The sequence below is a fragment of the Macaca nemestrina genome, chromosome 5 (assembly GCF_043159975.1).
Source record: "Macaca nemestrina isolate mMacNem1 chromosome 5, mMacNem.hap1, whole genome shotgun sequence".
Taxonomy (NCBI): Eukaryota; Metazoa; Chordata; class Mammalia; order Primates; family Cercopithecidae; genus Macaca; species Macaca nemestrina.
In genome coordinates, this window is record NC_092129.1 from 69825010 (window position 1) to 69852741 (window position 27732).

The 27732-nt window shown below is 43.0% G+C and overlaps 1 protein-coding gene across 9 annotated transcripts in view; it reads left to right on the forward strand.

Moving 5' to 3' along the window:
* LOC105489034 (pleckstrin homology and RhoGEF domain containing G1) overlaps positions 1–27732 on the forward strand; it is a 243534-nt gene that overhangs the window by 130852 nt on the left and 84950 nt on the right. For all 9 annotated transcript variants that reach the window (XM_071096614.1, XM_071096610.1, XM_071096612.1 and 6 more), the window contains one exon: positions 3577–4085. In XM_071096614.1, coding sequence (XP_070952715.1) covers positions 3675–4085 — 411 coding nt within the window. In that variant the 5' untranslated portion in view covers positions 3577–3674. The remainder of the gene's footprint in view (positions 1–3576; positions 4086–27732) is intronic.

Below are 27732 nucleotides of genomic sequence, written 5' to 3' on the forward strand. Positions count from 1 at the left end.
TTTAAAGTGAAAGTAAGTAGAGAAAAGAAACGATAATAAGAAAATAATGTGTCTCTCTGTTGTGTCCATTTTTCACTAGTCCTGATCATGAATATAGTGCCAAGAGTTTTGTAACTGTGTGAAAGACAGTTTTCTATTCTGGAGAGATTGATTCATCTCCGGTTAGAAAATCAGAATTTACCCTGGAGAGAGTATGTACAGATCTATGGGGGGTAGACCTTTCCAGATGCCTTGGCCTTTCAACTTTTTTGACACCAGGGACTGGTTTCATGGAAGACAGTTTTTCGAGGGATGAAGGGTGGGTTGAGTTGGTGGGGGTAGGGGAGTGGGGATGCTTTCAGGATTAAATGGTTCCACCTCAGATCATCAGGAATTAGATTCTCATAAGGAGCGTGCAACCTAGATACCTGGCATGCATAGGTCACAATAGGGCTCACACTCCTATGAGAATCTAGTGCTTCTGCTGATCTGACAGGAGCTCAGGCAGCAATGCTCATTCACCCACTGCTCACCTCCTGCTGTGCTGCTTGGTTTCTGACAGGCCATGGACAGGTACCGCACCCCTGTTATAGAGTATATCCAACTTGGCCGGGCGTGGTGGCTCACACCTGTAATCCCAGCACTTTGGGAGGCCAAGGCAGGTGGATCATCTGCAGTCAGGAGTTTGAGACCAGCCCAGCCAACATGGTGAAACCCTGTCTCTTCTAAAAATATAAAAATTAGCTGGGTGTGGTGGTACATGCCTGTAATCCCAGCTACTAGGGAGACTGAGGCAGGAGAATTGCTTGAACCTGGGAGGCAGAGGTTGCAGTGAGCTGAGATCATGCCATTGCACTCCAGCCTGGGTGACAAGCACAAAACTCCATCTCAAAAAAAAGAGAATATATCCAACTTATGTTTAGTCCCAAAATCATAGCCTCATTGGACCCTTGGTATCCCAAAGTATCCTCAGATACTTCCCAAGTGAGTGCCCATTTCCTACAATGAGATCAGCCTGATGGTCCTGGTTATAGTGGATGTGAATAGAAATAAAACATTGTTATGTCTGCCTCTACTTTGGACTGCCCATGACTTTCTCAATACCAGTCCCAAACGTGAGCAAGTGTCCTTTGCTGCAAGCATGCCTAAATGCATGGCTGCTGCTTGGATTTTTGCCACACTCAAGTTGGATCGGGCTTTCTAGGTCAAGTGCATTTTAACTACTATAACCAATTCATGTTTTATAGGCCATAAAGTTGTTATAGACCAAGCAGAAAGAATATTGCAAAAGCATTAAAAATTTGTGGCAAACTCTAGCATGTGGTAGTGGTTTCGCAGATGAACTGCTCATTTCCTACATGTCTTACCACTCCTTCTTGACTCAGAATTAGTTCCTTCATTTTTTATTCATAACTTTAATATTTGCATGGTAAGTTTGTAGTAATACTTGTCGTGAATATAAACTATCTAGAAACAGTACATTGAAGGAGAGACTTGATGGATACTTTATATTCTAAAAATACTAGTACCAACTGTTTAGTGATCTTTATTATAGAATCAAACCAAATTTCCATTACTATTGAAAAATGATCATTACTATGTATTCTTTTTACTGTGTTTGTCACATTGTAACCTTCCAAACATAAGTTTCCCTCTTCCATTTTTCTAGTAAAACCTATAAGCATGTTTTTGTGGTAAGGTAACCTAGCAAAATGAAGCAAATTTCTTCATTAATCACATTCTATATCACAAGACATTTTGTTTCTATAAACAAAATTTCTCTATGAAATAATGAGACGTGGAATCTCATTATTTGAGGGAGAAATGTTGACCCTGCCTTAGAAATGAGGAAGATTGGAATTTTGAGTGTTTTACCCAAATAGCTTCTGAATGTTTAATTTTCACGTGGGTCGTTTTGGGGCCTAACATCATATTTAAATGCTGTAGGTGTTAAGTGACTGGTTTTTTTTTTTTTTTTTTTTTTTTGAGACGGAGTCTTGCTCTGTTGCCCAGGCTGGAGTGCAGTGGTGCGATCTTGGCTCACTGCAAGCTCCGCCTCCTGGGTTCTCACCATTCTCCTGCCTCAGCCTCCCTAGTGGCTGGGACTACAGGCGCCTGCCACCAGGCCTGGCTAATTTTTTTTGTCTTTTTTTTAGTAGAGACGGGGTTTCACCATTACGTGACCTTTTGACTTTGCAGACAGTTTTTCTTTTTGCCCTTTTCTAAACAAGACGGCACCATTTTCTCATAACTGTTCTCATAATTTAGTTCCTAGATTCGTCATATAATTACATGATTTTATAACTGTACTTTTGGAGTGTTGTAGTTAATCAAACATACTCTCTAGTAGTATCATAACTCCATATGTGCCACAAATAGAATGCCAGTTTTTAAGAAGTGATCTGGAGAAGTGCTGTGGTAAGAGGATAAGTTTTCAGTGGGGTGTGAGTCTTAATACAGTCATGCATCACTTCAGCATGGGGGTACATTCTGAGACGCGTTGTCGGGCAACTTCATCATTGTATGAACATCACAGAGCATACTCTCACAAACCTATATGGCATAGCCCTTGACACATCTAGGCTGGATGGTATGGCAGATTGCTCTGACCACTGCCATATATGCGGTTTGTTGTTTTGTTTTAAGACAGAGTCTCGCTCTGTCGCCCAGGCTAGAGTTCAGTGGCAGGATCTCGGCTCACTGCAACATCTGCCTCCGGGGTTCAAGCAATTCTCGTGCCTCAGCTTCCCGATTAGCTAATTTTTGTATTTTTTAGTAGCGACAGGGTTTTGGCATGTTGGCCAGGCTGGTCTCAAACTCCCGGCCTCAAGTGATTCCCCCCCTCCCAGCCTCCCAAAGTGCTGGGATTTACAGGCGTGAGCCACCGCACCCAGCCTGCAGTTCATTGTTGACCAAAACATCATTATGCTGTGTATGACTATATCTTTTTCTTGCCTAGTACTAGAAAATTATTGTCTATGTGACACTTCCTTTAATGCTGTATGCAAGTAAAATGTAAAGTTGCCAGCATTATTTAAATCAACTAGTGGTGGCTCCAGGATGCTAGCCTAAAATTTTGTGGAATTATGGTGAAATACTTAAAATCTAGAACAAGGTTTTTCAAAATTCCATAGGAGTCACGTCGGGTCCCTTTTAAGTTCATAAGAACCACTTGTGGTGCTTGTTAAAGTGATCGATTCCTGGTGCCCTGACCACTGAGTCTTTAATTTAGTGAATCTAGACTAATTTGCATAAGAGTCATTCCAGGTGGTCACACTTTTGAGACAACAGGTCTAGTGTTTCTCAAACTTTAATGCTTATAAGTCATTCTGGGATCTTATTAAAGTGCAGATTCAAGTTCAGCAGGTCGAGGTCAGAGCCCGAGACTCTGCATTTCTAACAGGCACCCAGATGATGCTTTAGGAACACTGATTTTGCATCTTGCTCCACCAACAGGTACCTTTGCATTCCCTTCTATAACTGGACACCTTGTTATTGACTGTATTTATTTGAGCTAGGTTTTTACTTCCTTTCAACCCTCTGCTTGATAGAATTGCTTATCTTGTCCTTTTTATTTATTTTCTTTAATGCATATAGATGGGCACCAGTTGCGTCTTGAAGTGCCATCAGCTGTAACCAAAGTTCCAGATCCCAAGACCACAACCAGGTGTTCCTGCCCTCAAGAACTGAAGACGATGGAGCTCTCTGATAGTGACCGACCCGTCAGCTTCGGTTCCACGTCGTCCTCGGCCTCTTCTCGCGACAGCCATGGTTCCTTCGGCAGCAGAATGACCTTAGTTTCAAATAGCCACTTGGGCTTGTTTAACCAGGATAAGGAGGTAGGGGCCATAAAACTGGAGCTGGTTCCGGCCAGGCCGTTTTCCAGCAGTGAGCTGCAGAGGGACCACCCCGCCGCCGGGCAACAGAACGCAGACGAAGGCAGCGAAAGGCCGCCCAGGGCGCAGTGGAGAGTGGACTCGAACGGGACACCCAAGATGACCACAGACTCGGCCACCAGCCCCAAGCTCCTCTATGTGGATAGAGTTGTTCAGGAAATTCTGGAGACCGAAAGGACTTATGTGCAAGATTTAAAAAGCATCGTAGAGGTAAGGCCGACTTCCCTTTTAATGTTCGACATGCAGGAGAAATATGCTTGCAAAAGAGACGGCAAAGCCAAGCCAGGTGTAGGGGATGTCTTCTAAGAGGCGGAAGGGATGTGAATGTTTAAAGAGAGAGTAACTTTTAAGAGAAACCCTAAGGCCATAACTCACTGTGTTAACATCCTCTTAATATTTGCATTAACAAATTAGTTATGAGTGAGGAGCAAGAATGATAATACAGTGCCCATAGCAGGATGCTGTTAATGAATCCTACCCAAGATGATGATACAGTGTCCATAGCAGGATGCTGTGTTAATGAATCCTACCCAAGATGTCAGAGTGACTCACACACAGTGGGGCAGGTGAGGATGGAGGAGGACTCAGGTCTCCTGCAGCATAAGTGGCAGGTGTATGACTGAACCTCTCAGCTGTCCTTACCTTAATCACCACTCTCTACTGGTGTCTGGGAGCTTCCAAAACTACTGAGACGTGAATCTCACACTCAGCAACTGTGATTTCATTGGCCTGGGTGGGGCTTGGGTGGTGGAATTGTGGAGGATGCACAGGTGATTTTAATGTGCAGACAGGTTTGCAGCCGCTGCTCTGTGCTACTCCTGTATTGGTTGGTGTTTGGGGAAAGGGTTGAAAGGTAGAGAAAAGTCATGGGCTTTGTCTTGTCTCAGGTGTCTCCTTTCTGTTCACTGTTTACAGTGAGTAATCCTATATAAATTATTTTGCATATATTATTATTATAATTATAAATTACTTGCACAAATTATTTCATGGGAATTGAGCTCAGCTTATGTGCCAGGTCACATCCTCTGGAAATTCAATTATTTGATTTTTATTTTCTGGGTTGTTTTAAAGGATAAAGCACGAATTATCAGAGAAGCTCAGATGTTAACTCACTCCCAATTATATTTAAAAATATTACTATCTCAAGGGCAGGTTTTTGTTTTGTTTTGTTTTGTTTTGTTTTTTGAGATAGAGTTTCACTCTTGTTTCCCAGGCTGAAGTGCAATGGCATGATCTCGGCTCGCTGCAACCTCCACCTCCCGGGTTCAAGCGATTCTCCTGCCTCAGCCTCCTGAGTAGCTGAGATTACAGGCATGCACCACCATGCCCAGCTAATTTTGTATTTTTAGTAGAGATGGGGTTTCACCATGTTGGTCAGGCTGGTCTTGAACTCCCGACCTCAGGTGATCCGCCCGCCTCAGCCTCCCAAAGTGCTGGGATTACAGGCGTGAGCCACCGTGCCCGGCCTCAAGGGCAGATTTGTATGTTATAAAGCTACACTTGCTTTGCAGCCTACTAATACAGCAGGTTCTTTCATTTGTTAATACCTGTTTCCTGTTTTAGACATTGACTCTAGAGTATGTTTCACAGTACAGTAGAATATTGCCAGTGAGCATGTTCTTCCCCCAAATACATTCTCATAGCTTTAGAAAAAGAATTCTAAAGCATGACTATGTGTGATCCACAAATGATACTACCAGACTCTGTCTACTAAAAATAGTTATGACGTACCTTCCCAGTAAAAATAGAAAAGTCAATTGATGGTCAACTGAAACAATATGTGGTACCAAATGTAGAATAAAGTAGGCCTGTTTTTAAAAATTTTCAACAATGATGTCATTTGTACTTGAGAAGAAATACCTGTAAAACAGCCAAAAATTTTACAGCCTCTCAGGAAACATATGGTTATTCAAGCTTTCTTTGGTCTATGCTTTTTTTTCCTTTCCTTCTTGGAAACTTTTCTACCTAATCAAAACTCACCTTATGGAGAGAAATCTTTAATTACTGAACTGGTATTCCATTAACACTTTTATTTTTTCCTGAGGCTAGTTGATAAACCTTAGGTGAGAAGAAACAGGTAACAGATGAATGAAAGAAAACAGATAAAGACAGAATTTATTTTTTCTAAGAAAATTTCAATGTAAGTTCTATGTGAAGCTGTCCAAATGTTCTTGCCTTTTTTCTTTATTCATGAATCAACTGTGTTTTACACGAGGGGTTGGTGAGCTTTTTCTAGGCGGGGCCAGATAGTGAATAGTTGCGGCCTTATGGGCCCTAAGGTCTTGGTCACAACTGATGAACTCTGCCATTGAAACTCAAAAGCAGCCACATACACTGTGAATAACGGGGCCTGAACATGCCAGTACCTCTTTAGTGTCTCGTTTGACCCAAGGGCCACAGTTTGCTCACCCCTGTCTTAGGCTATAAGTTTGTTCCATGTTTCATCAACTGTCAAATGGGACTAATAAGCAGGACCTGCCTCATAGGGTTATTATGAGAATTGGGTAAGATAAGGTATAAAAAGCTCTGCAGCTGTGCCTGGCACATAGTAATCAATTAGTAAATGGAAACTACACTCATCACTATTGCCAGCCTTCTCCTAAGTTTGCTAGCTGAGAGTGATCACTGTGTATACTATGTTTTACCTAAAGTCTTTCACAAAAATAATCAGATTAGGCTGGATGCGGTGGCTCACGCCTGTAATCCCGGCACTTTGGGAGGCCAAGGTGGGCAGATCACCTGAGGTCAGGAGTTCAAGACCAGCCTGGGCAACATGGTGAAAGCCCATCTCTACTAAAAATACAAAAATTGGCTGGGCATGGTGGTGCATGCCTGTAATCCCAGCTACTTGGGAGGCTGAGACAGTAGAATTGCTTGAACCTGGGAGGCGGAGGCTGCAGTGAGCCAAGATCAAACCGCTGCACTCCAGCCTGGATGACAGAACAAGACTCCATCTTAAAAAAAGAAAAAAAAAAAACAAAATCAGATTAGCCAATTCACTAGAGCAGAAATTTAATTAGAGGAAAAAAACAAAAAAAACCTTAATGGGTGATTTTACCATTATTATTTTGATTATTTCTAATGAACCCACTGGAAATCTGAGGTGGAAATTAGGGGAAGGAGAGGCGCAGAAGGGGGTGGGTATTGGAAAGAAGGGTGCCTGGGGAGGAAGAGTCCCAAATGAAGAGGGAGGGATCCATGCAGGAAGAGATAGATGCTCCCCTGTTCCAGAAGTCACTAGAATGCTTTACATCATTTACCCTGTTCTCCTAGAAAACTTTCAATTGTTTCATATCAGAGATTAGTTGGTTGAAGCCTCTTCATCTATTTTGGCTATGAGACCACAGCTGTTTCTCCAGATCACAACTTTATCAGAGTGGCTAGACCACTTTTATCCAGTTCTTTTCTTAATGGAAAGTAAACAGTTATTGTCAAGCCTGCAGTAACTCTACCCAATAAAAGACTGTCATATGGGTATTCTTTTAAAACACAAAATATCGATTCCTTTAAAATCTGTTTTCCTTGATCTAGTTCTAACCTATTTGTATAATGTTGTAAATGAGTTATCTAATGTTCTCCATTTTTCAAATGCAGAATTTTAAATTAAGAAAAAGGCTGCTTGTTGACAGCCTATAAAACTTTTACCCTGACTAAAAGACAGACTGTTTTTTTAGTTGGCTCTTTATTTATATATTTTGAATAAGGGTCTCACTCTATCACCCAGGCTGGAGTGCAGTGGCATGATCATGGCTCACTGCAACCTTGACCTCCTGGGCTCATGCAATCCTCCTGCCTCAGCCTCCCATGTATCTAGGACTACAGGTGCACACCACCACACCTTACTAAGTTGCTTTTTTTTTTTTCTAATTTTTGTAGAGACAGGATCTCAATATGTTGTCCAGGCTGGTCTCAAACTGCCAGCCTCAAGAGACCCCTTTGCCTCAGCCTCCCAAAATGGTGGACTTACAGGTGTGAGCCACTGCGCCCAACCTTAGCTGGCTCTTTCCAAGCAAAAATAATTTCTGGGGGAAAAGAAGCTCATCTAATTGAAGTCACTTTTAATTTCTACAGTAGCGTGATTTCTGACTTTGTACACTCTGCTTTATTGAATCTCCTCTCAGCTTAATTACCCCCATTAGTAGTACATTTTATCTACATGCTGTATGGATACATAATCCTTACCACTCAAGTTTCTATTTCATTTTTAGGACTTGCGAACAGCAACATTTTTATGAAAGATCATTGATCTATATACATTGAGTTAAAAAAATGAGCAGGAATGATGATTTGACATTTCAACACAGTCCCAAATATCAGAGCAGCTTATTTCGAAGAAGAGATCCTCCTGAACGCAGTTGAACAATAGGATTCCCAGATGTTGGTTACACATGTAAAGAGTATGGTATGCCTTTCTTTCCCAGATGTGGAGACATTGTATTAAAATAATCTCACATATTTAGATATTCTTTCCTATGCCGTTTAGGAATTCAGAAATGAATTCCTAATGCTTTCTGAAAGTTGAACCCCAAAATGTGGTGGTTCTTATTCCTGTTGCTCTTCATTCTTCCCCAGAGCCTTCTCTCTCAACCCCTGTCCCCTCCCCAGCTGTGGCTCTTCCATCCTCTGCTCCTAGTCATTTACTGTTGTACACTTGACATTTTAGAGAAAGAGGTAAGATCTTGACTGTGAACCATAGTCAAAGGAACAATGGAGCTGTTATTTCTATTTTATATATGCCTCTAATAGCATTCACAGATAAATGAGATGATAAATAGGAAAGCAAGTTTTAAAAGTTAAATTTCCGATGATACAATTTGTGGAGAGATAGAAATCCATCATTGGAAAGCAGAAAATCAGGGTCTCTTTAATGTTTAATGGGACCTTCGATTGACTGGGCAGGGACTGTCATGGGTAGGCTGGTTTCTTTAATCTTTCTAAATGATCTATAAAAGAGCCTTTGAGAACCTCCTAAGATTTGGCCTCAGATATAGTTCATGGCCTGTTGTAACCTGTTAGTAAAGTTTTAAAATAGTTCATCATGTTGATGCTGTGTAATTAGAAGTTACATTTCTACTATAAAATGGCATCTTTGACCTCTGAGAGATACTAAATTAAGCCATATTTGGTGATATTGAGGACACGTGTATTTAGTGAAAAAACTGGCTGAATTGTTCATTATAACATGATTTTATCTTTTTCTATTATATGTCAGAGAGCTAAAATCCTTTTCATGCACCTTTATCCATAAAGTGTATTTAAAAAAAAAAAAAAAAAAAAAAACTAAGTATTGGGGCCGGGTGCTGTGGCTCACGCCTGTAATCCCAGCACTTTGGGAGGCCGAGGTAGGCGGATCACTTGAGTTCAGGAGTTTGAGACCAGCCTGGCCAACATGGTGGAACCCCATCTCTACTAAAAATACAAAAATTAGCTGGGTATTGGTGGTGCATGCCTGTAGTTCCAGCTGCTTGAAAGACTGAGGCAGGAGAATGAGTGGCTTGAACCTAGGAGGCGGAGGTTGCAGTGAGCCGAGATCACGCCATTGCACTCCAGAGAGCAACAGAGTGAGACTCCAGGAAAAACAAAACAAAACAAAACAAAAACCCTAAGTATTCTTGCCTTAATGTTCAAAATTTAAACAGCAGAAGCATAAGCATATCTTTATTGGAAGCATTCAGCATTATTCAAAAGCTGAAGCTAAACAAGGATTCGAATGGTGATCACCAACCCCTAGCTCTGTGTTCGTTAGTCTTTGTGGACTCTTTGTTTATTGAGTGATCGTACAGACAGTGTCAAGGAAGATAAAAGAGAGAAGGGTGTTTTTCACACACTTAGCGCCCCGAAACACATTGAACGCTATTCTCCCCACTGCCATAGCCTACAAGAGGCTTCTCTTTGTACTGGTGATATCCAATTAATTGAAGAACTATCTTATGCTGGGGAAGCAAACCTTCTCCAAAATTTGTGCAGAATGAAAGAAGGAAATCCAGGACGCAGGTCCAGAGAGCTTCTGCAGTGATTTCACCACATACTCTGCCTGGACACTTAGCTCTTAGCCCTGTGAGATGTCTATGACTTGGATGAAATGGAATCTGAGTTGGCTTTTGTCCTGGGGGCACCCCTCCCTTGAGGACAACACTGTCAAGTGTGGAGGTGGTTTCTGATTAAGCCTGTCTTCCCATTGATCCTGCTGGAGAGACAAAATTGTTTGGTATGAAAAGGGCAGTGTGCGTCTTACTCTTTTTCCTTAGCCATAATGGAATGGTTGTGCATAGGCATTCCCTGGCCCAGTCATACCTGCCTAGGATGCTGGACTAAAAGAATCAGGTTTTGCACCAAGAAAGAAGACTGTTGAGAAGAGGGGAATTGTCACAGCTTTTATTGTGTTTTTATTTACAGATATCTTCTCTCCATACTTTCCCTCTAGTGTAAATAACATTTATTAGACACTTTTTACAAGGTTCTCTTAGACTAAAGGTTTTTAAATACCAAGGGAGAAAAATGTGTTCCATGCTTGAGTGTAGGAGTTGGTAGGGATTGTTTTTAATGAAGGCTTGTTATGTGGGTGGATTTAATAAAGAACTTACACTGTAGTACTTGGCATCATTTATGTACTTTTTTAATGAGGCATTTGAGCACTTTTATGTGAATGTGTCTATTTTTTTCCTCCAAGGGATTTTATTGTAATGGGTGAATGAGATCTTTCTTAAAACCATTTAATATCTATGATAATTTAGAGACAAACCTGTTAATTTTCTGCTTATTTAGGAGTCATTCCTTAAATAGTACGTCTAATCATTGTACAGAATCCCCAAAAATCTCACTTTGACTACATATTGCCATATCTGTATTATTATTGTTATTATTATTATGACCCCTTATTCCCCACCTTACCTTACCTCCCTCTAATCTTTCACCACTTCAACCACAGCAGCACAAACTTAGAAAGTAGCAACAGTGAGTGATTTTGAGTGCTCATGTCTTCATACTGCAATCTGATCTGGGAAGGAGGGCAGGGAGAACTGATCTTTCACCTCTTTTCATTTCTAATGGGTTTGCCCATTTTGAATGTGATATAAATACCTGCTGTTTGATTGCTAATGACCAATGAAAACAGTTCAAGGTGGGCAGCATTTGGTGAAAGCAAAATGAGCTGAGATTTGCAGAATTGCTCTGCAACAGTAGCTGTTGGCTGAACAAAAAGAGTTCATGTGTACTTTGTGACTGATGTCAAGTTGGGTTATTTGCTCCAAACTTTTATGGCCAGATCTTGAGTCAAAACTTAGGAAAATAATTTACAGTACCTGTATTGGTCAGATTCTCTTGTGAGCATGGTAGGCAATGAGTGTCTTGTGACATCTTAAGTTTTGTAACCATCCCCATCACCTCGATAGATTCCCACAGCTATAAACATACTATTCAGCTACCATTTCTAAATTTTCTAGATAGATGCCTCAATAAAACAAAAACACTAAAAAATAACATTAACAGCATTTAGTATTTGAGCACTTACCATGTATCAGCCACTAGGCACTTAATTTGCTCACTCACTGTCCCATCATGTGGGTACTATTTTAATTCCTATTTTACCATGAGAATATTGAATGTACAAGAGGACAAAGTGACTTGTCCCGGGTCACACAGTTGGCTAGTGGTTGAGCTGGAACTGAAAAGCAGCCCTTTCTCCAAAGCCCACTGCTTTCACTGCATACCTCCCCTTTGACTGGAACAGAAGGTTCAAAGTTCAGCCCTCTTCTTAACCTCTCTAGAGCAGGCACCAGCAGCACCATAGACGTTTTGGACTGTGTAGTTCTTGGCTGTGAGGGAGAGTTGTGTGCATTGTAGGAACGTTTAGCAGCAAACCTGACTTCGGTCCATTAGAAGCTAATAGAACCACTGCCATCCCCACTCGTGACAAACAAAATTGTCTCTAGACATTGCCAAGTATCCCCTGGAGGGCAAAATTGTCCCTGGTTAAAAATGACAGCTTTAAATATGTAAATATTAAATATCAGCTTTAAATATTTGGAACACATAGTGTATCATTAAGGATAGGCTAAGCCACAGTAACTGTATTAGGCCATTCTTGTGTTGCTCTGAAGAAATACCTGAGATTGGGTAATTTATGAAGAAAGAAATGTATTTGGCTGATAGTTCTGCAGGCTTTATAGGAAGCATAGTGGCATCTGCTTCTGAGGAGGTCTCAGGAAGCCTCCAATCATGGCAGAAGGCGAACATGGCACATGTCAGAAGAGAACATGGTGGCCAGGTGCAGTGGCTCACGCCTGGAATCCAGCACTTTGGGATTCCAAGTGGGTAGATCACGATGTCAGGAGTTCAAGACCAGCCTAGCCAATGGTGAAACCCTGTCTCTACTAAAAATACAAAAATTAGCTGAGCATGGTGGTGTGCACCTGTAATCCCAGCTACTGGGGAGGCTAAGGCAGGAGAATCAGTTGAACCTGGGAGGCAGAGGTTGCAGTGAGCCAAGATAGCGCCATTGCACTCCAGCCTAGGCAATAGAGTGAGACTCCATCTCAAAAACAAAAAAAAAGAGAGCGCAAGGAGGGGCCGCACAATTAAACCACCAGATCTTTTTTTTTTTTTTTTTTTTTTTTTTTTTTTGAGACGGAGTCTCACTCTGTCGCCCAGGCTGGAGTGCAGTGGCCGGATCTCAGCTCACTGCAAGCTCCGCCTCCCGGGTTTACGCCATTCTCCTGCCTCAGCCTCCCGAGTAGCTGGGACTACAGGTACTCGCCACCACACCCGGCTAGTTTTTTGTATTTTTAGTAGAGACGGGGTTTCACCATGTTAGCCAGGATAGTCTCGATCTCCTGACCTCATGATCCACCCATTTCGGCCTCCCAAAGTGCTGGGATTACAGGCTTGAGCCACCGCGCCAGGCCAAACCACCAGATCTTACAAGAGCCCAATCACTATCCTGAGGACGTTACTAAGGGAATGGTGCTAAGCCATTCATGAGAAATCCGCCCCCATGATCCAGTCACCTCCCACGAGGCCCCCCCTCCAACATGGGAGATTACATTTCAATATGAGGTTTGGGCAGATCCAAACTATATCAGTAACATACAGACCTCCAAATCTAGTGACTTCACCCAAGTTTATTTCTTTCTCCTGTAACCGTCCTTTGCAAGTGTTCAAGTGAGGAGGAGCGGCTCTCCTCCATGCAGTCATTCAGGGACCCAGGCTGAGGAGGCTTAGCTGTCTTCAGCATATGGCTTCCAGGGTTGCCATCTCAGTCAACTAGACGGGCAAGGAGACATGGAGATATGTACAGGGAAGATTTTGAGACACACATAGAATTGATGCACATCCCTTTTCTCAAACTCCCGATGAGAATCTTGTCACCTGGCTACACCAAACTATAAGGGAGAATGGGCGGTGCAGTCTAGCCATGTGTCCAAAGAAGGTAGGAAACAACTTTTGTAAACAACTGGCAGTTTCTGGCATGCATTATGTATAACGAAGGCATTTTCATTGTAAAACCTATCATTTAGTGATGGTGTATCCCCCACCACCCTCACTTAAAATAAAAAGGAAGAGGCCGGGCATGGTGGCTCATGTGTGTAATCCCAGCACTTTGGGACAGCCAAGGCAGGTGGGTCATTTGAGGTCAGGAGTTCAAGACCAACCTGACCAACATGGCGGAACCCTGTCTCTACTAAAAATACAAAAAAATTAGCCAGATGTGGTGGTACGTGCCTGTAGTCCCAGCTACTCAGGAGGCTGAGGCAGGAGAATCACTTGAGCCCAGGAGGTGGAGGTTGCAGTGAGCTGAGATTGTGTTACTGCACTCCAGCCTGGGCAACAGAGTGAGACTCCGTCTCAAAAAATAAATAAGGAAGAAAGTAAGAAAGATTTTGGTGGTGCTTACCTGCTGAGATGAACACTACTGTCTACTAAATAACCTCATAGAATGTTTTAAATGCATTCTTTATTTAAGGCTTCAGACCAGTGTATCGCCTACTGTTCCTCCCTCCCTTCTTCTATGTCTCCACCCCTTTGCCCTACTCTTTCTCCCATCATTCCTGATTACTTCCCACCCCCTCCTTTTTTTTCTACTCATTCCAGTTCATTTGACCTGCCATTAGGGCTCTGTGACATTATTTAGCACCATAGTTAATGTTTCAGGCTAATAAATACTGGGCCTAGCCTAGTTCAAAGGCGGGGACTGTGCTTATCTTGGTAGCATTCTGAAAACCCTGTGAGTGGGAGGGAACCAATAAGGGTAATGGATGAAAGCCATCAGACACCTAATAGAACGATGCTCGGAAGCTGACGGTTCATCGCCACATTGATAAAGTTTGTAAGAAAACTGAATGCCCTCCCTTGTACTGTCTCGCCCTTCTTATTTATTTTTGTTGTTGAGACGGAGTCTCGTTCTGTCCCCAGGCTGGAGTGCAGTGGTGCGATCTCTGCTCACTGCAACCTCCGCCTCCTGGGTTCAAGCGATTCTCCTGACTCAGCCTCCCGAGTAACTGGGACTACAGGCGCCCACCACCACGTCGTTCAGCTAAGTTTTGGTATTTTTGGTAGAGATGGGGTTTCACCGAGTTAGCCGGGTTGGTCTCGATCTCCTGACCTCATGATATGTCTGCTTCGGCCTCCCAAAGTTTTGGGATTACAGGCATGAGCCACCGTGCCTGGACCCTGCCCTTCTTTTAACCTCATTTCTGTAGCCATTCCAAGAAGCCAAAATGAGAACGTGGGCACCGGAAGAAAAAGTAGGCAATTAAAACAAATTACTAAAAATTTTTTACTGCATTTTTAAGACCTGCACTCCCCAAATCAACCAACGTTGTTGTGGATGCTTTTCCATAAGAAATTGAAGTCAGCTCACATCTTTTCAGAGGTGAACTTTTAGGGAACAAATTTACATTGTTAACCTTTACTTGTGGTACAGTTTTCAAATTACCAAGAACTTTGTGGCAATAGTGTAATCACTTCTTGGTATGATAATTATGGATGTGGTGACATCCCTCAATGTCACCCTGAGAAACACTAGATCTCAGATAAGGGCAAGGTCACCCTTGAATTCCTGACAATCTTGACTGGCTTCTTGCCACTTGGAGCTGGGATGAATAGTTGAGTCAGTCCAAGGAAATCCGGGATATATGAGGTCCCAAATCAGGCTTTGTAGGCCATTCTTCCCCGGTTGCAAGAATGCATGATCTAAGAATATATTATACACAGGGATTGTTTTTACTCCCGTATCAAATGTCTAAGACCCAAGAAAGAGAGTACAGATGATAGAGGGAAAGAGCTAAATGAGTTTCAACGTGTCTATGATCAGTCCTGCAGTAATATAGTCATGTGTCACTTAATGACAGCGATACGTTCTGAGAAATGTCAGGTGATTTTACCATTATGCAGGCATCATAGAGTTTACTTACACAAACCTAGATGGTACAGCCTACCACACACCTAGGCTATATGGTATAGCCTATTGCTTCTGAGCTACAAACCTATACAGCATCTTACTGTACTGAATACTGTAGGCACCTAAAACACAATGACATTTGTGGATCTAAGCATAGAAAAGGTACAGTGAAAATGCAGTATCGTAATCACATGGGACCATCATATCTGCAGTCCATCAGTGACCAAAACATCATTTTCTGATGTGTGACCTCTATGACGCATAACATATGTGTTCTCAAAAATCACACACTTTGGCCAGCCGCAGTGGCTCATGCCTGTGGCTTATGCACTTTGAGAGGCCGAGGCAGGTGGATCACTTGAGGTCAGGAGTTCAAGACCAGCCTGGCCACCATGTTGAAACCCCATCTCTACTAAAAATACAAAAATTAGCCGGGCATGGTGGCAGGCACCTGTAATCCCAGCTACTCAGGAGGCTGATCCATGAGAATCGCTTGAACCTGGGAGACAGAGGTTACAGTGAACCGAGATTGCACCACTGCACTCCAGCCTGGGTGACAGACTGAGACTCCATCTCAAAAAAAAAAAAAAAAAAAAAAAATCACTCAGCAAAATCACATGGGGGAGAAAAATGGGGTACTAAGAATAACACTCAAAAACTTCATGACACATACACAAAAAAAATCAAAAATGGAGGCATAGTTTTATACATAATAAATGGTTAAGACTTACATACATGCTATAGTAAATGTGGAACTCACCTTCAAAAAGATTTGAAGTTGTGTATGGAAGCCACCAGGTGCCCACACCGGCCACCCTGGAGAGCAAAAGGAAGCAAGAGAGGGAGAAAAAGATGAACAGAGAACTCAGAAGAAAAAGATAAGATAGACTGAGAGGAAAGAGAAAATTAGAGAGGGGAGGCTGTGGGCAGGGCTGCAGCTTATGCCTTGTCAAGGGGGAGGGTCACCTGCCATGGACCGGGAGTTGACAGACTGATGTGAATGGGCCAGGTTCCAAATGCACTCAGGGGAGACCAAGGTAGCTTCTAGGTTGTCAGGAGCCTGCGTGGATTTTGTTCCTATGCTGCTGTCACTGGATGCAATATTCTGCATCCACCCAGTGTTTCTCATGGATGAAATCGTGTAGAAGCAAAATTCAGAAATGAGAATAACGTTCAAATTGTTCCCTAACATATTAATCTCGTGGGAACAAATTCATGTTTTCAAAACAAACATCATAGCAGAACTGACTGTACCTATTCTTTGGAGTATTATGACTTGTTACAAATACGTTTCACCACTCCTCCCTCCCCTTTTCTCAGACTGGAAGATTAAAGAGTTCTACGACCCTTGCCAAAAAAACATGGTCTGCCGTTAATGTTAAATAAGACTAAAAAAAACTGCCACAGATATCCTTAATTCACTTTTTATTTCCACCTTATAAGAAAAAAAATGGTTTGAAAGAATTTTAAACTCTTAGTAGTGTGAGTTGATTCATATTTCTGAAAACTAGCGTGATTACTTGTAAATAGTTGTAGGAAGTTTTTTACTGAAAGGATTTGCATAATTTGGTCAAATATTCTTGCATAAACTATAGCATTTGCTATGAATGTGAAACTCTAGTATGCCAAGGAGACTTAACATATCAGTGAGTTTCTAATGCTAAAATTAAAATAATTTCCACCTACATTTGTAGATTCAGAGTTAGTGTATCAAAGGAGAGGACAGACAGTGTAATGGGAGGGAAGTAGAATATATAGATAACTGTTCTTTTCATGGACATAACTAGGTGTGTTCAGTTCATTTGCAAGCTCAAACACTTTCAAAAATGCCTGTAACTGTAAAATTCCTTTTTATTCTCTTAGGCTTTGCTTTTAAGGCAACATTTTGACTTTTAATGAACAGGCATTTTAAAAACGTCAGTTCATTCAGGTGATTGAGTAGCTATTATTACTGGTCTGCTGAAGAACTGCTCATATATTGCAAAGACTGCCTGTAGGCAAAATTCTATTGAAGATTTGCTAAAACAGGTCCCGTTTGGTTGGGTTAGAATCACGCTGCATTTTAAGTGTGTGCCATCTTGAATATTCAATTATCCTAAGTGGGTAGAAAATTATAGAATTCAGAAAATTATCTTCTAAACACACCAGCCTTCAGCTGGGAGAAGTTTCCCATGGCCAGAAATTTCTTCCAAAGTGAAGTATTACTTGCACCTTGGAAAACTGATCACATGGAATATTTACCTGGGTCATGCGATAAGCCGAGAGTTAGTGTGACAGTCCAAGCAGCCCTGTTCTGTAACACGTAGAACAGGAAAGACAGCTTGGACTAACTCATGACTTTTTCACCTACTTAACTTAGTAGTTAACTGCTTTCTGATCATTTATGTTTCTGATTTTTCCTCTTCCCACTAAGATTGTTTTGTCACTTGAAGGGAATGGTAATTGTTCTAGATAGCAGCTTTCATGAAATGTTTTAAGTCCCTTCCTTAAATTGTGGTAACATATAGATCAGAATTAACAACAATTTTTGGTCGGGCGTGGTGGCTCACACCTGTAATCTCAGTACTTTGGGAGGTCGAGGTGGGTGGATCCCCTGAGGTCAGGAATTTAAGACCAGCCTGGCCAACATGGTGAAACCCCATCTCTACTAATAATACAAAAAATTAGCCGGGCGTGGTGGCGCACGCCTGTAATTCCAGCTACTCGGGAGGCTGAGGCAGGAGAATCGCTTGAACCCAGGAGGTGGAGGTTGCAGTGAGCCGAGATCATGCCATTGCACTCCAGCCTGGGTGAAAAGAGCAAAACTCCGTCTCGAAAAAAAAATTTTTAAGCGTGCAATTCAGTGGTACCAAGTACATCAAGTACATTCACATTGTTGTGCAGCCATCACCACCACCATCCATCTCCAGAACTTTTCCGTCCTCCAAACTGAAATTACGCACCTCAGCCTCAGGGAACCACCTTTCTACTTTCTGTCACGAGGACTTTGACTACTTGAGATAACCCATAGAAGTGGAATCAGAATATCTGTCTTGTTGTGACTAGCTTACTTCACTTAGCATATTATCTTCAAGGTTCATCCATGTGATAGCAGGTGTCCATTGTGTTCCTTCTTATGGCTAATATTCCATTGTGTGTGTAGACTGCATTTTGTTTACCCATTCATCCATTGATGCACACTTAGGTTACCTCCAATGGCATGGGATTTTCCATTGACTAGAACCACACCAAATTGTAGAACTGGAAATAACTCAGTTAAATCTGACCATAAATTCTGAAAGAGTAAGGAGTGTTTTACTTAACTTTGATATTTTATAAAATTTTATATATGTTTTATATTCCTCACACTCAGCACTGTGTCTGACACTTAATAGGCCATTCATAAACATTTGCTGAGTAAATTTTCTAGTATTTGCTGTCATTTTTATACACAGGGAAATAGAGATCCAGAGATGCCAGTGATTTCTCCAAATGGAAGCAAATCCTGGCGCTCACTTACTACCTTTGACCTTTTTTTCTTTGAGATGGAGTCTTGCTCTGTGGCCCAGGCTGGAGTGTGCAGTGCCACGATCTTGGCTCACTGCAACCTCCACCTCCCCAGTTCAAGTGATTCTCCTGCCTCAGCCTCCCCGAGTAGCTGGGATTACAGATGCCTGCCATCACGCCCAGCTAATTTTTTTGTATTTTTAGTAGAGACTGGGTTTCACCATGTTGGCCAAGCTGGTCTCGAACTCCTGACCTCAAGTGATTTCAGCCACCTCGGCCTCCTGAAGTGCTGGGATTACAGGCGTGAGCCACTGCACCTGACCTATCTTTGATGTTGAACAATTCCTTCTGTGACCTGCAGTTTCTTCATCTTAAAATGGGGGAGATGTTGTGTTCCTTTTAAAATGGTGTGAGGATTCAGTGAGTTAGTGCCCATGAAGTCATTAGCACTGACCTGGCACAGCATAAACACTCAACAGCTGATAGCTGCTTACACCCTAGATCTTGCAGCTAAATATTGGCAGTGCCAGGATGCATCCTAATCCTGCCTCCCAGCTGTTTCATTTGGAGACAACTGGAAAAACCCTGAAACATTTTATTGAGTGCCTCCTACGTGCCAGGTAAGGCGGGTCCTCAAACAAACTTATCAATGAAAATTTCTGGAAACATACTTGATTGCCCAGTTGTCTGCATCTCAGCCACCGACCAGAGTGAAATCGAGCCTGGGCAGGTGTAAAGGGAAGAGCTGGACATTTTATCTATGACCAGCGGCCACGTGCTTCAGACAAAACCAGAGCCTTGAGACAGAGGGGAAATCTGTGCTAAGGGAACAATTAGGGTCACTTCCTTAGTAATGTCTTGAGATGAGTCTAAAGCAATCTGTGACGTTACCCTTTTTTCCCCTAGCAGAAATATAGGTAGCCTTCTGAGGGTGAGAAATTGGCACCCACTGTCCTATAAGACCAGAGAGACTTTCTGGACTCATCTGCATGTGGTAATTAACAGACCAGTTGATAGTCTGGGACCTGATTTTGCCATCTCCTGTTCTAAAGTAGCAGCTGGCTCTGAAGTTTCAGGTCCTATTTGAAAAGGGATGAGGAAAAGAAGACTACTGATAAAATACGTAAATTTACTTGTATTCAGATTTATCTAGAATGTTCAAGGATTACTTTTGGTAAGAAAATGCACCAAAAGGGCCAGGAGTGGTGGCTCATGCCTGTAATCCCAGCACTTTGGGAGGCCGGGGCAGGTGGATCACGAGGTCAGGAATTCAAGACCAGCCTGGCCAACATAGTGAAACCCCATCTCTACTAAAAATACAAAAATTAGCCAGGCATGGTGGTGGGCGCCTGTAGTCCCAGCTACTCGGGAGGCTGAGGCAGAAGAATCACTTGAAACCGGGAGGCTGAGGTTGCAGTAAGCCGAGATCATGTCACTGCACTATAGCCTGGGTGACAGAGCAAGACTCTGTCTCAAAAAAAAAAAAGATCTAGAAGAACATTCTTACTTCAAAAGGAGGAATAAAGAAAGAAAATATTATAATGTCTTTTGTGAGAAATACACAATTAACTGGTCATCAGTTATAGTAATACCAAGGATAGGAAGCTCATATACACCGGTTTAGAGGGACTATTATTTAAGCGACTAGAGGCTGTTGCCTAAGAAATCTGGTTAGGAGGAACAGCTGAAAACAAGGAATCTTTCTAAAGCAGAGGTTGCACATGAGAGTCACCTGGGGAGCTTGTATAATTCCCTCCACCTAAGCTGCATCCTGCGCTAGCAGAATCCCAGTCTCTGGGGCTGGGGTCAGTTTTCCTTAAAGTTCTGCAGCTTCCAATAGACAATCAGTATTGAGACTTAGTATCCTAACAGGAATTTTCTTTTTTAGTAAAACAAACAAACTTTTAAAGGCGGCACAACTTATCTCCTGATCCCCATGGAATGTAACAAAAGGACAGAAAACAGACTTTAAAATCTCCAAGAACTGAATCCAGATCCTGGCCCAGCCATTTCCCTGTTTGATGTGGACAAGTTACTAAGCTTTTCAATTTGTCAGTGTCTTCATCTGTAACATGGGAATAATAGGATTGTTGCAAAAAGTAGATAATTCGTGTACAATGTTGAGCACAATGCTAGGTGTAGTAAGCATTCAAATAAGAGATATTATTATTTATATAATAGTTGGGCAAGACCAATAATTTCTGGTATGTTCTAAAATATTATAATATTGTTATGCTTCCTAATCTATGTTAAGGTATTTCAGAAAATTATTTTAACTTTACAAATAAAAAAGATATTTTGTTGCAATTTTTAATTTACCTGACATGTCTTCAGGTAGTTGGAATTCATTTCCACTATAATAGAGGGCTGCAATGGTGGAATGAATAATTTGTTTTTCAGAATTTTGGTCTGAGCTGAGTCAAATTGGAGTTAATTTCATGGACAGAGCACACAGGTCTGGGCTTCAGACCCATGCTGACAGTCAGCTGTATGCCCATGGACAAATAACCATTCTGACCTCAGCTTCATCCTCTGTAAATGAGTCTAATTCAAGAAGCATAAGTCTACTGATGACTAGCGATGGCATCTCCACCAGCCTCAGCCCTCAAAAATGCAACCAGGAAATAAGTAAGTCCTTTGAGCCGCCAAAATAGATATTTCAAATGCCCAACAGTGAGGCCTGTGTCTTTCCCCAGGGAGAGGCCCCGAGCTCTCACTAAGAGCCTATTTACCCTACATGTTTAAAATAAGCTTAATTATTTGGTTTCTTAGCCCACAGCGAATGGAGGGGGTAGGAGGAGGTGGAGGTGACAGCACCGAGGAGCCAGAGGAAAGAACTCCTTAGTAGTCTAATTAATGTAAGGCCATTTGGAAGGGCGAGGACTCACCTTGATCCTCCTGGTAGTTTTTACTTGTGAATTATGGCCCAGAGCATTACTGAAATCCTTACGGATGAGCCTAAATAGCAAGGAAAATTTTTATAATGTTTGCTGTATTATCTCAAATATATTGTAGTGGCCGGGCGAGGTGGCTCACGCCTATAACCCCAGCCCTTTGGGAGGCCGAAGCGGTTGATTCACCTGAGGTCAGGAGTTCGAGACCAGCCTGGCCAACATGGTGAAACTCTGTCTCTACTAAAACTACAAAACTTAGCCGAGCATGGTAGAAGGCACCGGTGATCCCAGCTACTCGGGAGGCTGAGGCAGGAGAATCACTCGAACCCGGGAGGCAGAGGTTGCAGTGAGCCGAGATCATGCCACTGCACTCTAGCCTGGGCGACAGAGCGAGACTCTGTCTCAAAAAAATAAAAGTAAAATATATTGTCTGTTGGCTGGCCTTCATAAAAAAGTAAGTGTTTAATTATAATGAACTTCATAAAGGTTTTTCATTGTGGGAAGACATACATAACTTAAAACTTATTTTAACCATTTATATATATATAATTCAGTGACATTAGGTAGACACACAATGTTGCCCAACTATGGCCACTGTCCATTTCCAGAACTTTTTCATCATCCCAACACAGAAACTCTGTACCTGTTAAACACTGACTCCCCATCCCCCTCTCTCCAGCTCCTGACAACCTCCAATCTACTTTCTATCTCTGAATTTGCCTACTCTAGATCCCTCATGTAAGCAAAACCTTACAGGATCTGTCCTTCTGTGGCTGGCTCATTTCACTTAGCATGTTTCCAAGGTTCATTCATGTTACAACATGCATCAGGATTTAACTAAATAGAATTACCTTTTAATACTTAGGAAAGATCCCTGTACAATAACTGATCCCTTAACCAAGGTGAGATGACACTTTATAAAAACAAAGAATCCTCCTTACTCTGTAAGGGAAGGAGGATTTATGAAAATAATGCAGACATGATGAGAAATTGCCAGCTTCTGTCCAACTCAAAGCAAAACTGAATGTTAAGATTCTTTGTTTTAGTCGTGGCACAGTGGCTCACGCCTGTAATCCCAGCACTTTGGGAGGCGAGGCAGGCGGATCTTAAAAGCCAGGCTGAGGTGGGCGGATCACGAGGTCAGGAGATCGAGACCATCCTGGCTAACACGGTGAAACCCCATCTCTACTAAAAATACGAAAACTTAGCCGGGTGTGGTGGTGGGTACCTGTAGTCGCAGCTACTAGGGAGGCTGAGGCAGGAGAATGGCGTGAACCCGGGAGGTGGAGCTTGCAGTGAGCAGAGATGGCACCACTGCACTCCAGCCTTGGCAACAGAGCAAGACTCCACCTCAAAAAAAAAAAAAAAAAAAAGCCAGCCTCGGCAACATGGCAAAACCCTGTCTCTACAAAAAAAATACAAAAATTAGCCAAAAATTAGCCAGGCATGATGGCACCTGCCTGTAGTCCCAGCTACTTGGGAGGCTGAAGTGGGAGGATGGCTTGAGCCTGGGAGGTAGAGGCTGCAGTGAGCTATGATTGTGTCACTGCAGTTTAGCCTGGGCAACAGAGCCAGAGCCTGTCTCAAAAAAAATAAAATGTTTATGAAAGATTCTTTGTTTTGTTGAACTAATATAAATTAATTCCTAATGACCAACACTCCTCACCCCGACCCCGGTAAAGGAGGCCAGTTTAAAAATGGAGAGAGCCTGCTGTTTCAAATGGCAGTATCTCACTGGGGCAGAATCACCCCAAAGGACATTGTGGGGTGGGTATGTGTGTGTGTTGGGGGAGGCAGGGGGAGCCATCCCTTTATACTGTAAAATATTGTCTTTTGAAAAAGAGCCTTTATCTCTTTGGATCCACAAGGAATGTTACAGGTGTCCCTTCAGTTTCATAATGGGGCTTACAGTGATGCCCTTAACCTTTCAGAAAGCCTGAAGTGGGTGCCTCGTAAGGAGGGGACCTGCCGAGCTGGCCGCCCAGCAGCGGCTGACCATAAATACACAGCTGCTGAAAAGACTGCTGCTTTTGTCTGGTTTTCCATAAAGCGGTGGCTAAATCACTCAACCCGGGGGTCTGTTTATGGCCTCGTAAATGCTGTTCCAAATGCAAATGCACAGAGAGAAAAGGGTGAGAGTTAATCTACTTTTGATTAGAGAAGCGTTTCTTTTCTTGTGCAAAGGCGGGAGTGAGGTGGGTGGGAAGAGAGTTAAAAATGAAATGCATAGTTTAGGGACCTTTGTCATCTTCAAGAGGTGGTGTTGTAAAAAAATGCTGTCCCTGTGACAAAGGCCCGGAACAAGGGAGGAATGTTGAGCTGGGTTAAGACTCTGTACAGCCCTCGCCTTTTAGCTAGAGAGGGAGCAGCGGGGGCACCGTTAACCCTTGCCTTCCCGGGCTCTGCACATTGCTCGTTTCTGGGAGTTCACTCCATGAGGTTGCTGAGTCTACACTCATTCATTGCTGGGAAAGATGAAGCACAGTGCCTACTAACTGTTGATACCAGTTTCAGAGAGAGAAGGAATGACAAAGATATTTTTGTAGCACTACATGATGATGATCCTATGCTTCCTTTATCATGGAGTTATACAGACTTGGAGTACCTGACCCAGACAGGGGGCAGGAAGGTGGTGATGAGCAGGAGAGCCAATACTGGCAGTGGGAAAAGAATAGATAATAATGGAACAGCATGAGAGGGCAGGGGACAGGGACATTCCTGAAAGAGCAGTGAGTGAGTGCCTGTGTTGGTGGAGGTGAGGGAGTTGAGGGGTAGCAAGAAAGTGGTCAAAGATGAGCCCAGGAAGGTAGGGAGGGATTTAAGAGTCCTTGAAGGATTTTACCCAGGAGGCACGACATCAAATTTGAGTTTTAGAAAATCATGCTGGATAGGTTTGAAAAGTTGTGGGCAGTCAGACCCATAGTAGGGAGATGGGTTAGGATGTCCTTGCAGGAGTCCAGGAGAGAGATAAGAACAAGGTCAAGGCAGCAATGAGAGAGAGCACAAGTCAGTTTCAAAAAAGATGTAGGTAGGAGAGGAGAGGTGGGATTTATTGTCTGGATGGTCATAGCAAGAGGGGAAGGGTCTTGGAAACTTTTAGATGGCATTAGGACTTTGGTGGTGGTGGTGGTGGTGGTTGTTGTTGTTTGAGATGGAGTTTCACTGTCGTTGCCCAGACTGGAGTGCAATGGCACGATCTCAGCTCACCACAGCCTCCACCTCCAGAGTTCAAGCAGTTCTCCTGCCTCAGCCTCCAGAGTAGCTGGGATTACAGGCATGCACCACCACGCCCGGCTTATTTTTTGTATTATTAGTAGAGACAGGGTTTCTCCGTGTTGGTCCGGTTGGTCTCTAACTCCCGATCTCAGGTGATCCACCTGCCTTGGCCTCCCAAAATGCTGGGATTACAGGCATGAGCCACTGCGCCCAGCCAGCATCAGGACTTTTTTTTTTTTTTTTTCGAGGTAAGATCTCGCTCTGTTATCCCAGTTGTAGTGCTGTGGCGTGATCATACCTCACTGCAGCCTTGATCTCCTGGGTTCAAGTGACCCTCCGCCCTGGTTTCCCAAGTAGCTGGGACTACAGTTGCATGCCACCATGGCTGGCTAATTTTTTAATTTTTTTGTGGAGACAGGTCTCACTTTTGTTGTCAGGCTGACTTCGAACTCCTGGCCTCAAACAGTCCTTCCGCCTCTGCCTCCCCAAGTGCTGGCACTAGAGGCATGAGCCACTGCGCCTGGCCGCCATCCAGGACTTTTTATGCACATGTCTTCCCGACAGTAATCTCCAGACTCTCTGCCAACGTTGATGGCTAATAACAAGCTGCTTAAGTAAATTATCCTTCCTACAGCACTGTTATTGCCAGTGGCAGAGAACGGTGGGGGGATAATTTTTTATTATGATTTATCAGCATATAGAGTTCTTTTACTTTTGAACCCAAAAAGGCTCCAATCTGACCTACCTTGCCTCTCTGGGAAGGAACCTGGGACCTGGACGGCCACACAGCAGCCACCGACACCTGCACGTGTGTGCCGAGCTGCCTCGAATGGACCATGTATGCAGTTTAACCCCTGGAATGTTGAGGAGGCACTGGTGGTTGTATTCTTTCTGCTTAATGCGGAAGCTACGGAGCCTCAGCAAGGAAGTAACTCGCCCAGGGTCCGAGTCCTAGACCCAAACTGCCTGACCTTGAGGCTGATGTGTTTCCCACCTCGCTACATCTGGAGCCAGCTCTGCAGCTGAGGCCTTCGTGTTGCATCCGGCAGCCCTACCCTGTCCTCAGATAAATCTGTCCTGGGAAACCAAGTTTACTTTGCCAGGACAGTAAACGTAATGTTTTTATTAAAGATATAATTTTTAATAAAATGTAATTTTTCCATCTTGTAGTAGATGGAAACTGCATTTACTACAAGAAAAAGCAGAGGGCACTTCTGTTCAGATGGTAAAATTGCTGCTGTGGAAATTCATCTCCCTTGAAAAATCACTTATGGAAACCTCATCCATAAGAGTCCACTCTCTTCGATTAAAGAGGGGAGACAATGTTCCCCACATCACCTTTTTCACCCTGTGGGCACGAATTAGGACCAGGCCTCCTGGACAGTATGACAGAAGGACATCTTCGTGTTTACCCCCGGCCCCATGCTCTTTGAGAAAGTCAAGTTTCTGGGGAATATCCCGTCACTTTGGCCCACGCGCCTTGCTGACACCCTCCACCTCCATCTGCACGGTGCCTCTGCCTGCTCCCCTGCAGATCCTCAAGCCTGTGACTGTTTCTGTATCAATACGTAACTTTCGGTTATGATTTTTCTGTGATGAGATCAACAACAATCTAGTCAGCGAGACAATCAGATCTATCCTAAGGGATCCTCATTGTTTTTGGTACAATGAACGGAATAACTGAGCCATACGTTTCCGTATTTAGCAGCAGATTACCTAATGCCACCAGGGTGGAATTACATTCATCTGCCTTGACAAACCGCCCGTAAGGAGGTCGATCCTTGTGTAGATTCTTTATTTTAATATATACAACCGTACTGCATTGCAACTTCCAAGTAGAATAGCTTGATTTTGAGGGTCATTACCAGTCTCCATGACTCAGGAGGTGAGAAGTTGAGCTAACGTCTTCCAGCCTTTTCCAGTTAATATCATCCAGGTAACCCCTGCCTTTTTTAGCTGGCTGAAATTTCATTTTGATTCAGGGTTACAGTTTCAAGTCGTTAGCACAAATTAAGTCAAGGCTTTTGTCTTTAAGGCCTTGTTTCTTGTCCACCAAATGAATGCTATTTGAGTACCTACTGTATACAGATCAGTTGCTGTGAGATCATCTATACTACTGTTCCTGTCTCAGTAAAATTAGATGGGCAAGTGTTCCAACTTATATAGGTAATTATTGTCTAACACATGTTTAAGTAGAGTGATAATTGAATCTGTGTATGTGGAAAAGCTGTACCTGTTTTTGTTTGTTTTGAGATGGAGTCTCACTCTGTCACCCAAGCTGGAGTGCAGTGGCACGATCTTAGCTCACTGTAACCTCCACCTCCTAGGTTCAAGCGATTCTCGTGTCTCAGCCTTCTGAGTAGCTGGGATTACAGGTGCCCTCCACCATGCCCAGCAATTTTTTTGTGTGTGTTGTTAGTAGAGACAGGGTTTCACTATGTTGATCAGGTTGGTCTCAAACTCCTGACCTCGGGTGATCTACCCACCTTGGCCTCCCGAAGTGCTGGGATTACAGGCGTGAGCCACCATGCCCGGCCTGCTGTACCTGTTTTAATGGGCCATTACTTGGTGTTCTTATTTCAGAATTTCTTATTCTCTAGAATTAAGAATCCTCAGGTAAAGTGTGGGTTGTTACTTGATTTGTGAACAGGAAATGTTTTCCTGCAATAACCAACTGCCATTTTGATGTTTGGTGAAGGCTTTTAAGCCATCAGTGTATTAAAGTGGCACGCAGAGCTCATGGATGAAGTGAGAACAGCCCTGATAAAAACGCAGATTGTCTGTGGTGCACACAAGTGTGTGTGTGTGTGTGTGTGTGTGTGTGTGTCAGAAGTTCCTCTAAGAAGCTTCCTTACACACACTC